Consider the following 16266-nt stretch of genomic DNA (forward strand, 5'->3'; position numbering starts at 1 on the left):
GCCATGGAGAGGAAGGGGAGGGGCCAACTCCATAATAAAGGCCATAGAGAGGAAGGGGAGGGGCCAACTCCATAATAATGACCATGGAGAGGAAGGGGAGGGGCCAACTCCATAATAAAGGACATAGAGAGGAAGGGGCGGGGCCACCTCCATAATAATGGCCATGGAGAGGGGCCACCTCCATAACAATGGCCATGGAGAGGATAGGGAGGGGCCAACTCCATAATAATGGCCATGGAAGGGGAGGGGCCAACTTCATAATAATGGCCATGGAGGGGCCAACTTCATAATAATGGCCATGGAGAGGAAGGGGAGGGGCCAACTGCATAATAATGGCCATGAAGAGGAAGGGGAGGGGCCAACTTCATAATAATGGCCATGGAGAGGAAGGGCCAACTCCATAATAATGACCATGGAGAGGGGCCAACTCCATAATAATGACCATGGAGAGGGGCCACCTCCATAATAAATACCATGGAGAGGATAGGGAAGGGCCAACTCCATAATAATGGCCATAGAAGGGGAGGGGCCAACTTCATAATAATGGCCATGGAGAGGAAGGGGAGGGGCCAACTTCATAATAATGGCCATGGAGAAGAACGGGAGGGATCAACTCCAGAATAATGGCCATGGGAAGGGGCTAACTGCATAATAATGGCCATGGAGAGGAAGGGGAGGGGCCAATTTCATGATAATGGCCATGGAGAGAAAGGGGAGGGGTCAACTCCATAATAATGGCCATGGAGAGGAAGGGGAGGGGCTAACTGCATAATAATGGCTATGGAGAGGAACTGCAGGGGCCAACTCCATAAAAGTGGCCGTGGAGAGGAAGGGTAGTAGAGTCCTCATCCCCCAGGTGCCGGTCTAGCTCCTCCTCCTCGCTATATCCAGAGTATTTCTGTTCGGTTTTAGCACCGGGCCGCTATAAATACCCCCCATACAGTATATATATATATATACACAGCCACCTGTTCACCAGCCATGCCAGTGGGGGGAGGGGGGTGGGGGGGGGCCGCGTTAAAAATAATCCGTCCAGCAAGACCCTCAAAGCTCAGAGACAGCACAGAGGATGGACGGGGATGAGAACACTCATCCCGCGGGAACCATTACAAAAGGCCGCAACGGGCGCCGGGATTTACACCGCGGGAACGCCGCGTTGGCTCTGCCAGCGAAAAACACAACATTATAGCCATGGCGTCATCCCCCCGTGTATACAGAAAATGGCTGGAGGGGGAGGGGGGAGGGGGGGGTGCTAGATTCCTCAGTCTCCCCTCCCCCAGTGATCAGTCTGCTGCAGGCAGGAGGAAGCATTTCCTTAGTCTCCCCTCCACGACATACTTGTTGGGAAAGCAAAAGGAGATTGTAATGTGCGCAATGAATTTAAGACCCCAGAACACATTTAGGAGATCCAGCCCCCCTCACCCAACACCTTTCATCTGCTTCCAGCAATAAAAATCCATCGGGGTCCCCAGCCCCGCCCAAAACTATAAAACGTGCCCATGCGTACCCCTTTAAACGTGGACACGTCAGATTGCAAGCTCTTGGGCCCAGTCAGCCTTCACGTGTTTTATAAATAGCCGCGGGGGGGGGGGGGGGGCAACGTTTCCCTCGATGGTCGCCGATATGGTGCTGAACTCTCCGTGGCCCCTGAACATGGCGGCGTACCTCCTCCTCCTATTGTGTTACCATCTGCCGCCGGACCCGAAAAACTCCGAAACTTTGCGGTAAGTCCGCCAATGCCGAAAAATGTCGGCAGAGATTAAACGCGGTGTCCGCTCATTGATGCCGCCCCCCCGTATTGAGAAGCGAGATTAATCGATAATGAAATGGTAACAAATGTAACACTTTCTCGGGATTGTCGACCCGGAGGGTTAGCAGAGATACAAAGTAACACTTTCTCGGGATTGTCGTCTCGGGGGATCGCAGGGATACAAAGTAACACTTTCTCGGGATTGTCGTCTCGGGGGGATCGCAGGGATACAAAGTAACACTTTCTCGGCATTGTCGTCTCGGGGATCACAGGGATACAAAGTAACATTATCTCGGGATTGTCGTCTCGGGGAGATCGCAGGGATACAAAGTAACATTATCTCGGGATTGTCGTCCTGGGGGATAGCAGGGATACAAAGTAACACTTTCTCGGGATTGTCGTCTCGGGGAGATCACAGGGATACAAAGTAACACTTTCTCGGGATTGTCGTCTCGGGGGATAGCAGGGATACAAAGTAACACTTTCTCGGGATTGTCGTCTCGGGGGATCGCAGGGATACAAAGTAACACTTTCTCGGCATTGTCGTCTCGGGGATCACAGGGATACAAAGTAACATTATCTCGGGATTGTCGTCTCGGGGAGATCGCAGGGATACAAAGTAACATTATCTCGGGATTGTCGTCCTGGGGGATAGCAGGGATACAAAGTAACACTTTCTCGGGATTGTCGTCTCGGGGAGATCACAGGGATACAAAGTAACACTTTCTCGGGATTGTCGTCTCGGGGGATAGCAGGGATACAAAGTAACACTTTCTCGGGATTGTCGTCTCGGGGGATCGCAGGGATACAAAGTAACACTTTCTCGGGATTCTCGTCCTGGGTGATAGCAGGGATACAAAGTAACGCTTTCTCTGGATTGTCGTCCCGGGGGATCGCAGGGATACAAAGTAACACTTTCTCGGGATTGTCGTCTCGGGAGATCGCAGGGATACAAAGTAACACTTTCTCGGGAAAGTTCAGAGAATACAATACAGAGGAGCGAGAGACGGCTTACCTTGTACCGTGCCTGCCTGCTGACTGAGGGATCTGAGGGGGGGAACTACACAAGGGGTGTGACTGGCTGTCAGTGGCTTGCAGCAACCACCGCTGGAGGGACACGTTTTGGACACCACTGCTGTATAGTAGGAGTAGGCAAGCTCCGGCCCTTTCGCTGCTGTGGAACTACAAGTCCCATGAGGCATTGCAGGACCCTGACAGGGGCTGGCAAGCTCGGCACTCCAGCTGTGGTGGAACTACATCATGGAAAGTAAAACTACAAATCCCATCATGCATCTGGGAGTCATGTCTGTAGCACTCCGGGAGACATTTCTGTGGCTGTCAGTGTCTTGCAAGGCATCTTGGGACTTGTAGTTCCACTGCAGCTGGAGTGCCAGAGTATACCTACCCCTGCTATACAAACGTTGTTCCTCCAGCTGTGGTGGAACTACAAGTCCCAAGTCCCAGGAGGCATTGCACGACTCCAACAGCCACGAATACTAGGGATTTGGGACTGTTCGGATTTCCCTCCCATTGAGGTGTCTACTGTCAATTTTTTTGGGGGGTGATTGGATGGAGTAAAGGGTGAGCGTCCCTGATAGATTTTTATTAGTGTCCCCACTGGGGAGGATTTGCCATCTTCTATTTCTGGTGTCACCGACAAAGGAAGTGACGGCCAAATCCAAACTGTTACCGTTGCCACTAGAACAGGAAGTGAGGGAAAAGCTTCCGATGGGGACACCTGCTCTCATGACAGCTAAGAGAGCATTTCTCTTCCACTTCAGGGTGATTACTTTCACTTCCTGTTGTATCTCCAGGACAGGAAGTAAAGGGGGGGGGGGCGGACACAGAGAGGGTATTCAACTATTTTGGTGTGTGTAAATATAGCCCCCCTCCCCCGATGTCACATGCGTACATGTCAATGTTTGTTTAGCTGCCCCAATGCCACCTGTCCAGGGTTGGGGGGGAGTTGTGATGAATCGGGGTAGGTGGCGGTGGGGGAGGGGTGTTTGCAGGAAACATTCACACATCTGCTCCAAGCTTTCATTCTTCACACGCAGTGAAAGAGATCGGCTTCCTGTATCTTGGCGTGAATGTTTCCTGTAGATATATGTACATGGGGAGTCATTCCCTCATTCCATAGGCAGGCTCGGCTTCCTATAGTGACTGAGCTTTACCCATCCCCACACGGATCAGGACTGAGCCCCCCCGATAAAGAGTCAGTGTACCCCGAGGCGGGCAGCAGCCACAGGCGGGTCACTCGCAGTGAGGAGCAATGGCTGGAAGGTCCTTCTCCATCCTCCTAGGACACTAGAACGATCTGCGGCATGCTGGGAGGAGGAGGCGGGGTTATTGTTTTTGCTTCCAGTGTCCAGACCTATAACCCATCGGTCTCCAAAATCCTGTGTCCCTCAATGGACAAGAACGAACGGCAACTTAGCATGGTGTCACGTGATTGGTCGGCTCCTTGCTCTCTCTGCTTGTGCAGGGTGATTGGTCTCGTCTCCTCCCCCTCCTGTAAGAAAGAACACTCACTGCTGCTATCTCTCCTTGTGCAGGGCGACTGGTCTTGTCTCCGCCCCCTCCTGTAATAAAGACCGCCCACTGCTGCTCTCTCCTTGTGCAGGGAAATATTTACACATATTTTGTTGACTTTATCTCTAGCGCTGTGTTCCAAGTACTCTATCTAAAGGCGGTTCACCTCCTTTATTTTCATAGCTGCTTTTTGATACAAGTACAATTTAGCCATATCCAGGAGCGCAGATTTATTTTTCCTATACTTGAAAAATGAATGTTTATTAGTAGTCACAATGGTAGAGATCCTGCGTCTCCGTATGCCGTCCCTCCTTCCCCCGACACATGGTACATGGTAGACTAGGAGCGCATTTCCTGGCTGGTGCTGATGTTCTTCCGGTGCCCGCCCACAGGTAATGAAGACACACCCCCCACCCTGCTTGATACATTGTAAATAGAGGGGGATTGGATTTCCCTGCTGATGTTATTCAGGTGCCCGCCCCCAGGTAACGGAGACACACCCCCACCCAGTCTGACACATTGTACCTAGATGGGAACCGCTCTCCTTGGTTGGTGCTGATGTCACTCAGGTGCCCGCCCCCAGGTAACGGAGACACGCCCCCACCCAGCCTGACACATTGTACATAGATGGGAAACGCATTTCCCTGCCGATCTCATTCATCTCTCCGTCCTCAGCCCACGTACAGCCATTACCATTGTGCAAAAGGGCGTGACAACGGCAAAAGTCTCCGCCCCCCAGCCCTTGACGCAAGAATAGTGGTCATGTGACCACAATATAAAAGTCGCGTTACAATGTATTGAGTGGCAACATTTTATTATAAACAAAAGTGATGATCTGACACGACGATCATGTATAGCGCATTGAACGCTCGGGGATCATTCACATACACATTTGTGTAGCGGAAAATTCCGGAACATGCTTCTGTAGGACAGCGCTCTCCCTGTACAGCGGCAGACTGGAATCTGTTTACAGCTGAGGAGCCCCTACACCAGGGGAAGGCAACCTCGGCCCTCCAGCTGTGGTGGAACTACACGTCCCATGAGGCATTGCAAGACTCTGACAGCCACAGGCATGACTCCCAGAGACAGAGGCATGATGGGATTTGTTGTTTAGCACAGCTGGGGGGCAGAGGATGCCTATTCCTATAGAACAGAATGGCACAGTGGGGTTTTATTGGGCCCCCCCCCCATCCCTGCTATGTTATATTATGGGGAATGTAACACCCCAACGCCACAGAGCCAGTAACCAGACAAGGGGGATTGTACTGCTGGGGGGGCCCAGTCACCTGACTTACCTTCACCCGTGTTTATAACATTGATGGGAGGACTGGCCCTTTAAGAACGTCCGTCCCTATAACTGCGTCTATACAGAAACGTTCTCCCAACTTCCCCAACTGTTCGCAGGAAGTCACCAAGTCATGGGGGAAAAAAGACAGCCGCCATCTTGAAAAAAAATAATGACAGCGCTGAAGTGCGGCCAGCGATCGCCGCCATGTGAACAGGATCGCCGGACCATCGTCCGCCCTCCCATAGTCATTAATGAGACCCCCAACGCCGCGGCGTTATGTGACCGGAACGCTCTGCTTGATGACGATCTTCTGCCGCGTGTTGCGCTGGCCGGCGTCGGGAGCGCCAGAGGCCGGGCACATGGCGGCGGCCATGGCGGCGTTGGGCAGGCCGTGCGCCGTGATGTACTTCTTATAGGCCTCGCGGATGATCTTGAAGGCGCGGGCGTTGTAATAGGGGATGTCGGTGATGGGGTCCCGGTACTGGGCCGGCTTGTGGGTGACCGGGCAGATCTCCCGGATGGGCATCTTGGATTTGTTTTTGGGGAAGATGCGGCCGAAGGTTTCGTCGTCGGAGAAGGTGATGAAGGTGCGGGAGCATTTGCCCGCCGGGGGCGCTGTGGACGGATGGCCCGTCTGCTCCTGCTCCAACCTAAAAAGAATGATTTGGTTTTTTAAAGGCTTCGGGGTTCCCTTTAGTTGAGGAGCAGCCAGGTTAGGGGTGGAGACATGCAAATGAGTGTCATAGGTTAGGAGTGGAGACATGCAAATGAGTGTCATAGGTTAGGGGTGGAGACATGCAAATGAGCACTACAGGTTAGGGTGGATATATACAAATGGGGATTATAGGTTAGGGGTGGAGACATGCAAATGAGGGTCATAGGTTAGGCTGGAGACATTTAAAGACTAAAAGGTTAGGCATATGCAAATCAGTGGTGCAGGTTAGGGGGTGGAGACATGCAAATTAGCACTACAAGTCTAGGATGGAGACATGCAAATGAGGCTTATAGGTTAGGGGTAGAGGCATGTAAATAAGGGCTACAGGTTAGGGGTGGGGACATGCAAATGAGGGTTATAGGTTAGGGGTGGAGACATGTAAATAAGGGCTACAAGTTAGGCATATGCAAATGAGTGCTGCGGGTTAGGAGTGGAGACATGCAAATTAGGGTTATAGGTTGGGGTGGAGACATGCAAATAAGGGCTACAGGTTAGGTATATGCAAATGAGTGCTGCCGGTTAGGGGGTGGAGACATGCAAATGAGCACTACAAGTCTAAGCTGGGGACATGCAAATGAGCAATATAGGTCAGGGTGGATATGCAAATGAGTGCTTCAGGTTAGGGGTGGAGACATGCAAATGAGCACTACATGTTAGGGGTGGGGACACGCAAATGAGTGCTACATGTTAGGGGTGGAGATATGCAAATGAGCACTGTACAGGAACTATGGGTATGGTATTACAATGTGCAAGTGGATACTTACCCCTCCACATCCACGTTCTCCTCCTTTACGGACAGATCGGTGATGAGCGGCATGGTCACAGAGTGGTAGCGGGTGGTGGGCCCGACGCAGGGCCTCTTCTTCTGAACCTGTTTCTTCTTGTCAGCCTCCAGACGCTCGTAATTCTCTGCCGGGGCAAGAACAGAAGAAGAGACTGGTGAGGCCGGCTCAGTGTCCTCGGTACAGCGCTGCGGTATATGTCAGAGCTATATACATGTATAATAATAGTGTGTGACTGTGGGGGGGAGAGTGTAAGCTCCTCTGGTGACTGGCTCAGCGTACCTAGGGAGCGGATGTTGATCTCCTCTGTGATCTTGGCCTCCTGCAGTAGCTCCTCCTGTGTCAGCGGCCGGTCGGGATGGGGCCCTTTCTTCTTGCGGGACTGCACCTGGCGCTCCTGCATGCGGAGGAAGGTCTGGCGGGTGTGCTCCGTGGTGGATTGCCGCATCTGCTTCCGACCTGATGAGGGGAAACGCAGACAGGACTTATCCCACCGTTGCTGTGCTGCGCGGGCCCCCTGACAAGATGGCCGCCACAATACTCACTGTCCACGTTGTCTTCCGGGGTCTCCTGTGGCCGAGGCTTCTCTGGGCGGCTCTTGGGGGCGCTGCTGGATGCCGCCTCCGGCTTAGGTTTGGGGGGTTTCGGTTTCAGTAGCTTGATGGGCTCCTGCGAACGGCCAGATTGGATCATAAAGATTATCGCTCGATTCAATTGTCAAATTTGCATAACTCCTCCCAAGAGCCCGCCCACTGCTTGCATCAGGGCTGAGGGCTGTGGAGAGGAGTACTGAGGCCGGGGCTGCGGTGATGTCATCAAGAAGCTCCGGAATCGGGCCCCTCGCGTACCTTGTAAGCTTTGGTCACCACCCGGCGCTTCTTTTTCGGCTCGTCCTCCTCGTGGTCGCTGGTGGGCTCGTCCCCCTCGTCAATGTCAAAGTCGGAGTCCACTTCATCCTCGCTCTCGGAGCGGTCCTCGTTATATTCATCGTCCCCGGATTCCTAAAAAAAACAGGCGGCGAGATAAGCAGGGAGGTTATGCCAACGCGTTTCAAGGGCCTCGGCTACCTGCCCCCCACCCTGATCTCTCTGGGGAAGCTCCACCCACATCAGGAGAGGGCAGGGGTGACACTCAGCCAATCACGGCTCTCCTGACCTGTGCTCACCCTAACACTGAACCTGATCAAAGCACTGCTGTTCCCTTACAGACCAATCACAGGCAAAGGGTGTGTCCTGGACCAGGCTATACTCCTCTACAGCAGTGCATCCCCCCCCTAGGTCTGAGCATATCTCTTGACAGCTAATACAGCAATATATATTCAAGTATGGCCACATGTTTTGTGAGGGTGTCAGTCTCTGGGTTCTGTTTACTTCCCTTCTGTCGCCTCAGAACCCAAGCCGCCGTAAGTAGTCTTATAGAAGTCGTCCTCCTCCTCCCGGGTCAAGAGGCCGGACATGCGGTTCCCCGCCGTCTTCCTCTGCGCCCTCGACTCCGCTAGGCTCATCTTGCCCCGCTTCTTTGTGATCGGCCGGCGGCTGAACGAGCCTGCAGGGAAAGGTCTGAGCCGACGAACGCCGAGAGCACTGATCGGTGAGAGGCTTCAGCCAATAGGAAAAAACGGCGCACGTACAGTGACGTCCGCTAACGTACGTCGCTTCTTCTTAGCGTTTGCCAATCAGTGTACGTCACCTCTGCTTGGCGTTTGCCAACCACAACGTGGCTGCGCTGAGCATTCATTTATGTCAATGAGTAAACATTGGAGTTTTCTTGATTTATCAAAATGGGGATGCAATTATTATCAATGCAATAAAATAAATGTAATAGGTGGTATTTTCTTCTACGTCGAGTTGTTTCTGTCTCAGTCCCGGGGCCACGTTCCCATCACTGTCCCCTTCGGGGCCCCGATGTATTAAACATAAAACTATCTCACCGCTCTCTACTCTGTTCTGGGTTTAGATACACTCCTTGAAAACCATAAAGTGATGCAGGTGCTGTTTAACTGCTTGAAGACCAGGTGTTTAGATCCCCTACCTGGCCAGGCCATTTTTCAGTGTTCAGCGCTGCGGTACTTTGACTGACATTTATTCCGTCACGCAACGCTGTACTGAAATGAATTTTATACCATTTTTTGGGGACAGATAGAGCTTTCTTTTGGTGGTATTTAATCACCACTGCGGGTTTTATTTTTTACTATATTCAGGAGAAATTACTGAAAATTTTGAGGAAAATTTTTTTTTTTTACATTATGCTATAAAACAACTAACATTACCCAGTTTTTTGGTAAAATATAAAATACGGGGTCACGTCGGGTAAATAGACACCAAACATGTCAAGCGTAAAAATTAAATTGTCCTCACCACCATTTAGCAAACGGTTTTTATTTAATGAAATTTATGTTTGTGTCAGGAAGATGAATGTGTTGCAAAGATGCATCATCGGCACAAAGTACTCCTTCCGTGATCTGTGCAGATTCTGTTACGTCTTTGCTATGAGACAGGCTTGCAGCCACCTGCGTCCCAGCAACCAACGATGCTGTGGGGCCGACAGTATGGCCTAGCTACCAATCAGAATCCTAGAAACCAATGATACAGTGTAGCTGACAGCATGCTAGCAACCAATGACACTCGGCTGCACAGCATTATCTGTTGCTAAGATGCAGGCTGCCTCCCTATTCATTGTCTTTGGTTGCTGGGACATCTGCATCCTAGCAACCAAGGGCTGTGTGCTTCAAGCCCTGCCGGAGACACTCAGCCACAACCAATCAGCGTCCTAGCAACAAATGATGCAGTGAAGCTGACAGCATCCTAGCAACCAATGACAGAGCTGTGCAGCGTACTTGGTTGCTAAGATGCAGGCTGCCTCCTCGCAGTGTCATTGGTTGCTAGAATGCTGGTGGCTGGGCTAGCAACCAAAAACTGTGCATCAAGCCCAGTAGATGATGCTCAGCCAATTAGTGTCCTAGCAAGTAATGATGCAGTGAAGCTGACTGCATCCTAGCAACCAATGACACTTGGCTGCAATGCACAATTGGTTTCCAAGATGCAGGCTGCCTCCCCGCAAAGGGTCATTGGCTGCTAGGCTACCTACATCCTAACAACCAATAACTGTGCATCAAGCCCAGCTGATGACTCTGAGCCACAGCCAATTGGTGTCCAAGCAACTACTGATGCAGTGAAGCTGACAGCATCCTAGCAACCAATGACACTTGGCTGCAATGTGTAATTGGCTGCCTCCCCGCAAAGGGTCATTGGTTGCAACAATGCGTGGCCACCTGCATCCGAGCAACCAATGACAATGCGCAACAAGCCCAGGTGATGACACTCAGCCACAACCAATGGCTGAGTGTCATCACGGCTGCACAGCATCATTGGTTACTAGGTTGCTGGCCACCTCGCCACACAGGGTCATTGGTTGCAAGGATATAGGCAGCCCAGCCATCAGCATCCTAGCAACCAAAGAAATGGGGAGGGGGACACTGAGCTGGGGAGGGAGGGGGAATATTGCTTCATGACACTTGAAGGGGGTGGGGGGTTTACACGGAGGGGGACCAAATTACTCCCAGATGAGCTAGGTCTTATTTACAGTATACCCAGTTCCCTCATTATTTATTTATTCATGAGTCAGTCGCAGCATAAAAATGAAATCCGTACAAAATATTTTATTGAAGAAAGTCAGTTATGTACACAAGTGACGGATGTCATATATACAATACAGGCAGGGACCAGTCGCTCTCTCCAGGTATGATCCGTGCTCTTCTCTCCTGTAATGGCCAATGCTGCTGTTGTCAGCAGTCCATTGAGCAGACCGGTCCGTCCAATCGGAACTGGCTGATCCACGTGCATACTAGACGCCGACTGGTCTGCAACAAGGTCACGTGACGCTACACATCAGGAGTGGTCTCATAACATACCAGGCACCTGCTCTGACGGTAGCAAACCCGCACAACCCACTTCCCCCGTGGTCACATATCGGACAGTAGTAGTAAAGTATGTGTAATGTCTGACTACCCAACTGCGCTGTGCGTCATACACATTGGCCTTTTTTTTCTTAAAAGGAGAAATATGAGGGGGGGGGGGATGCTTCTCACTCACCTCATAGTTCTAGCCGACCTGTGACAATGAGACTGTCACAGGTCGGCTCAGTAGATCGGGAAGTGAGGGAACACATACCGGCGTTCGCTCACCTCTCGATCCTGTCACGGCTCTCTGCCGTGACTGGGGGAGGGGCTGGATACCCCTCTCCGCCAGCACGGACTGGCGGAACGGACGGGGGAGGGTACAGCTGGCTCTGCCTCTAGATAGGAAGAGGCAGCTGGGCGGATCCCGTCATCTACGTCGGGATCCGCTCCGGCTGCAGCGTCTCAGTATACCGCGAGCTGTAGCTCGCGGTATACTGAGCTTAGGGTAACGGGAGGAGGCTAGTTTGTGTCCTCCCGTTACCCTAAGGAGAAATATGGGGAAAAACACTGACCCCATAGTTCTCCTTTAATAACATTTTGCCACATCTTAGTGCTGATGATCTCCTCCAGCCACTTCCTGTCTTCATGCACTTCAGCTTCCTGATGGCGACAACAGTGGAGCGTGTCTGTGTAATGCGTGCTGAAATGGAGCACAGTTAGGAAACAGGGACAGAGCGTTGTCACTCGGTAACAGGAAGTGCCGGAGCAAGCGCCATCGTGGCAGGATCACCAGGGATTATTTTAATGACGGCTGCAGCTTTATAATGATTAAAAAATGTCATGAATATGATAAAGCTGACACGAGATTGGTGTGATCGGGGGTTATATCTACTTTAACTGCTGCTGGGGGGGAAGGTGCAACAGGCAGGAAAGTATTGAGATGGCCGCTTCCTTTTAAAAGCAGGATGTGATGGTAGAAATGCAGTTTCAGTCGGGTTGGACCATCTGCTGCAGGAGTACGGAACCTTAGCACTCCGGCTGTGGTGAAACCATAAATCCCATCATCCTTCTGCCTCTGGGAGTCATACCTGTGTCTGTTACTCTTGCAATGCCTCATGGGACTTGTAGTTCCACAACAGCCCGAGTGCCAAGGTTGCCTGACCCTGATCTACTGCGTCATGTGACCCAGAGGTGTCTGTAGTAGCGTCTCCACGATGAAGGTGTCACTCACTGCAGTTATATAACACTTACAGCAGGTGGTCACAATGGGAGGTAGCCGACCGAGTCCGCCATTGCTGCCCAAACTAAGTATTGATTGGGAACGGAGTTAACCTTTAAGGCGGGAGTTCTAGGTAATAATAGCCAACGTGCTATCAAAGATTAAACGCAGCCCAACAAAAAAAATGGCGCTGACAACGTTGGTGAGAACAGGTCCACATCAGTCCTCCAGGATCTCGGCGAACATCTTGCGCCGTTTGTTCTCCGCCTGCTGATGTTCCTCCCAGTCTTTCCTCCGGTTCACGAAGTGCGCCAGGGCAAAGTTCCGGACGATGTGGTGACCGACGGGATCGTTCTGCAGCTCGCGGAGCCGTTCAACTGTGAGAGAAAAACAAAAGTCCATCAAGGTGAAGAGTATCAATCAACTCCACACATAATGGATGTCCATGTTTAGTAGAGAAGGGGAGGAGTTACATCCCCAGGCATGCCCTTAGTGGTGTTCCATGCCCCTTGTAGTGCTCTACACTTGTATTTTCGGCTAAGCTACTTGTGTGACCAGATAAACTAAGGGGGTGACGCCCCCCACTACGGTCCTAGAAAGACCCGTAGGGGGTGTAAACCTTCTCCTGCTCTACCCCGGATACAGAAACTGCTTGGGGTGGAGTTACACTTTAATGCAACTTGTGTTGCACCATGCAGCCAGACTGCAGCTGCCTCTTAGGTGCAAGATGAAATAATGAATCTCATTGGTTGAGATTATCCTGCAAGAGCATAAAAGAATGGAGTCCCCTAACAATTAATCAATATGGACCGAAAAAGGAGAGAAGTCACCCCAGTATAGCTCGTGATGTAGATTTGAAGGTTCTGGTTCATTGCCGGGGTCATTGAAAGACGTATTTATCACTTATTATTGTGTATATATCTTAGCATTCGGCATGCGCACAAGCTCACGAGGCCTTACCCAGCTTCAGCGCAATCTCCTCTTTGACCCCCATGGTGGATGCGTTCCAGATACGGTCCAGCACTCGGCTTCCATATTTGTTGCGCGCCAAATCCACAGAGTGGGTCTGCAAAAGAAAGGGACGGGTACGTATTGGCAGGGCCTGGTAATGCGTAAAAGAACTGGGCTGTCTACAGCAACCAATCAGATCCTCCCATCATCTTCTAACTTGCAGTAGGAACACCAAGGCGGAATTGGATTGGCCCATTCGGACCAGGGGTAGTCAATCAAGTTTTTCTGGGGGCCACATAGGAAACTGGGATGGCTGTGGAGGGCGCCGGCCGTGCGTTACAGGGCAGCAGCATTCATTTGAATGGCACCCCAAAAGCACCTCCTGGCTCCAAACCATAATACTGTGTGTTGCGGTTGTCGACAGTAGGTGCATTGCACGGTACCATGCTTTAGTCGCTGCAGGGAGGGAAACTAAACCCTCCCATGCCCAGAAGCCCTAGCCACCAATGACTGCAGAGGAGGACCTCTGACGACATTGGTTGCTAGGACACCGGGGGTCCTAGCAACAAAGGGCCGAAGAGAAACACAGTCCGAACATGGACCGATAGCTTAACTGAGCTGGGCTATGGCTTGCAGTGGACGCACTGGCCTCCCGTCAGCCAGCCATAATGGAGCGCAGGTCGGCGGGCCCAACAGCCGCAACCCGAGGGCCAGATACAGTGGTCCTAGCAACCGAGGACCAAAGAGAAACAGTCTGAACATGGACCGATCGTTGACAGCCGCTAGGCTTTGGCTTACAGTGGACGCACTGGCCTCCCGTCAGCCAGCCATAACTGAGCGCAGGTTGGTGGGCCCAACAGCCGCAGACCAAGGGCCGGATACAGTGGTCCTAGCAACCAAGGACCAAAGAGAATCACAGTCTGGACATGGACTGATCCCCGACCTGCGCTGGGCTATGGCTTGCAATGGATGTACCGGCCTCCTGTCAGCCAGCCATAACCGAGCACAGGTCAGCAGGCTTGACAGCCACAGTCCAAGGGCCAGCTACGGCCCACAAACTATAAATTACCCAGATCTGATTTAGACAGATCACAAAGTAGAGGGCGGGTTCGGGGGGCGGCAGTGGTGTGGTCACATGACTTCGATTCAACGACAAATAAAATGGATGATAACTCGGTTGCAGAGCATTGGAGCTTCAAATTTCCTCCATGCTTACCCGCAGTTTCCGTAAAACCTTCTTCCTTTGCTTCTCCGTTACAGTGCTGCTGTTGAGGAGGGCATCGAACACATGGCTGCCGGCCTGGCTACAAGCCACCGTACGGAGGTCATCTTCCGCCATGTTCCCCAGACTCTGCAGAGCCGGTAAAGGGTCCTCAAAGTGCAGGAGGTGCTGGACCAGCAGGGAGCCGTGATAGTTCACCGACTGCAGCTTGGCGTCCGCGTTATCCTAAAGGAAAAATAATTTTTTTTAATATCCAAGTTTGACTTGGTATCGCTGTAAATCGAATCCCCTGTACAGCAGAGCTCAGACCGGGAGAGAGAAGGGCAGCACATGGAGGCCATTAGGTGTTCTGCAGGCACATGTGTTAAGGAAAATTCAGATAAAAGGAGGGAGCAGAGGAATGACTCATCACAGTCTTGCTGCTCCTTCATTGTCCAATCACAGTCTGGGGGTGGGAAAGTGGTCAGTCTTTGTTGCTTAAATTCAGGAAAGAAAAGTCGGGTCAGCATGTATAGTGTGTGCTGGGTGGCAGGGCTGTGTAAATCTCAGAAATGGATTGACAAAAATTCCAATCCTCTAGCAGGTAAGGCAGCTGTCATATGTACAGGGCTCTGTGTGTTGTGCTGTGCGTATGTGTAATGCCCTGTGTGTTGTGCTGTGCATATGCCCTCTGTGTTGTGCGTATGTGTAATGCTCTGTGTGTTGTGCATATGCCCTGTGTGTTGTGCTGTGCGTATGTGTAATGCCCTGTGTGTTGTGCTGTGCATATGCCCTGTGTGTGTTTGTGCTGTGCGTAATGCCCTGTCTGTTGTGCTGTGCATATGCCCTCTGTGTTGTGCGTATGTGTAATGCCCTGTGTGTTGTGCATATGCCCTGTGTGTGTTTGTGCTGTGCGTATGTGTAATGCCCTGTGTGTTGTGCTGTGCATATGCCCTGTGTGTGTTGTGCTGTGCGTATGTGTAATGCCCTGTGTGTTGTGCTGTGCATATGCCCTGTGTGTGTTTGTGCTACGCCCGGTATTGGTCCAGCAAGAGAATGATTAGTTTGTTCTCAGGTACACTCGGTACATCTGTGCACAAGAAGGATAGGATGGAGTGGGGGTCAGGCAGGACAACTGGTGGCGAGTAACTTAAGGCCTGGCTAGTAGCTCAGGACCTGAAATCTTGAGCTCTGTATGTAGATCATATGTGTATTTAGCCGTTTGCCCGGAGTTCAGCCTTAAGTAGGATACGGCAACCTCCGTCACTTACCGTGTGTTCTGGCGGTGTCTCCTCCTCTCCGGTCTTATAATAAACCTCATAAGTCAGCAGTGAGAAGAAGAGCGGGACGCAGGTGAGGCGGCGGGAGGCCGGAGCTGCGCAGTGGAAGGCCTGCGGTGGGAGGAAAGGGACTTTAACACCGGAAGTCTGAGAGGAAGTGGAATAAGCCGGACTTGTGAGATGCTCACCTCCATGAGATGGGACACCAGCTCCGACTGGCGGCACGACAACCTCTTGCAAGCTTCGGCCAGGCCGGTGATGAGACCCATGTGACCTTTGGCCATTATGTCCTCTATCGCTTGAGACAGCTCATCAAACAGCACGGAGAACTGAGGAGCAGATACAAAGAAGATCAGACACACAAAGTATTAGGCCTCATTCACACAGCTTAGAGTCGGCCCGGAGAGATCGTGCGGCGTGCAAGGCCGTATTGGACCGCTCACAGAATGAAAGGTGCTGCATGTGATTGTACGCAGCAGCCTGTTCTTCCCTATGGGAGGACGCGGCCGTACACTCACCACAAAATGTAAAGGTAGGAAGAGCGCGAGGGGGGAACGAGGCGGAGAGCGCGAGGGGGGAACGAGGCGGAGAGCGCGAGGGGGGAACGAGGCGGAGAGCGCGAGGGGGGAACGAGGCGGAGAGCGCGAGGG

The 16266-nt window shown here is 51.9% G+C and overlaps 2 protein-coding genes across 2 annotated transcripts in view; both read right to left on the reverse strand.

Moving 5' to 3' along the window:
- Window positions 1-5795: 5795 nt before the first annotated feature.
- Window positions 5796-8637, reverse strand: VPS72 (vacuolar protein sorting 72 homolog). The gene is made up of 6 exons (XM_018573678.1): window positions 8452-8637; window positions 7916-8068; window positions 7613-7736; window positions 7350-7526; window positions 7050-7194; window positions 5796-6220 (listed from the first exon to the last, which is right to left on the reverse strand). The coding sequence occupies exons 1-6, from the start codon at window positions 8569-8571 to the stop codon at window positions 5845-5847; spliced, it is 1095 nt and encodes a 364-aa protein (XP_018429180.1). The 5' UTR covers window positions 8572-8637; the 3' UTR covers window positions 5796-5844.
- Window positions 8638-12403: 3766 nt separating this feature from the next.
- Window positions 12404-16266, reverse strand: part of NOP9 (NOP9 nucleolar protein) — a 12179-nt gene continuing 8316 nt past the window's right edge. Inside the window, exons 6-10 of the mRNA XM_018573675.1 lie at window positions 15805-15945; window positions 15608-15727; window positions 14352-14582; window positions 13145-13250; window positions 12404-12561 (exon numbers count right to left, since the gene is read on the reverse strand). Coding sequence (XP_018429177.1) covers window positions 12404-12561; window positions 13145-13250; window positions 14352-14582; window positions 15608-15727; window positions 15805-15945 — 756 coding nt within the window. The remainder of the gene's footprint in view (window positions 12562-13144; window positions 13251-14351; window positions 14583-15607; window positions 15728-15804; window positions 15946-16266) is intronic.

This window comes from Nanorana parkeri, unplaced genomic scaffold (assembly GCF_000935625.1).
Source record: "Nanorana parkeri isolate BGI_ZX_2015 unplaced genomic scaffold, ASM93562v1 scaffold2484, whole genome shotgun sequence".
NCBI lineage: Eukaryota > Metazoa > Chordata > Amphibia > Anura > Dicroglossidae > Nanorana > Nanorana parkeri.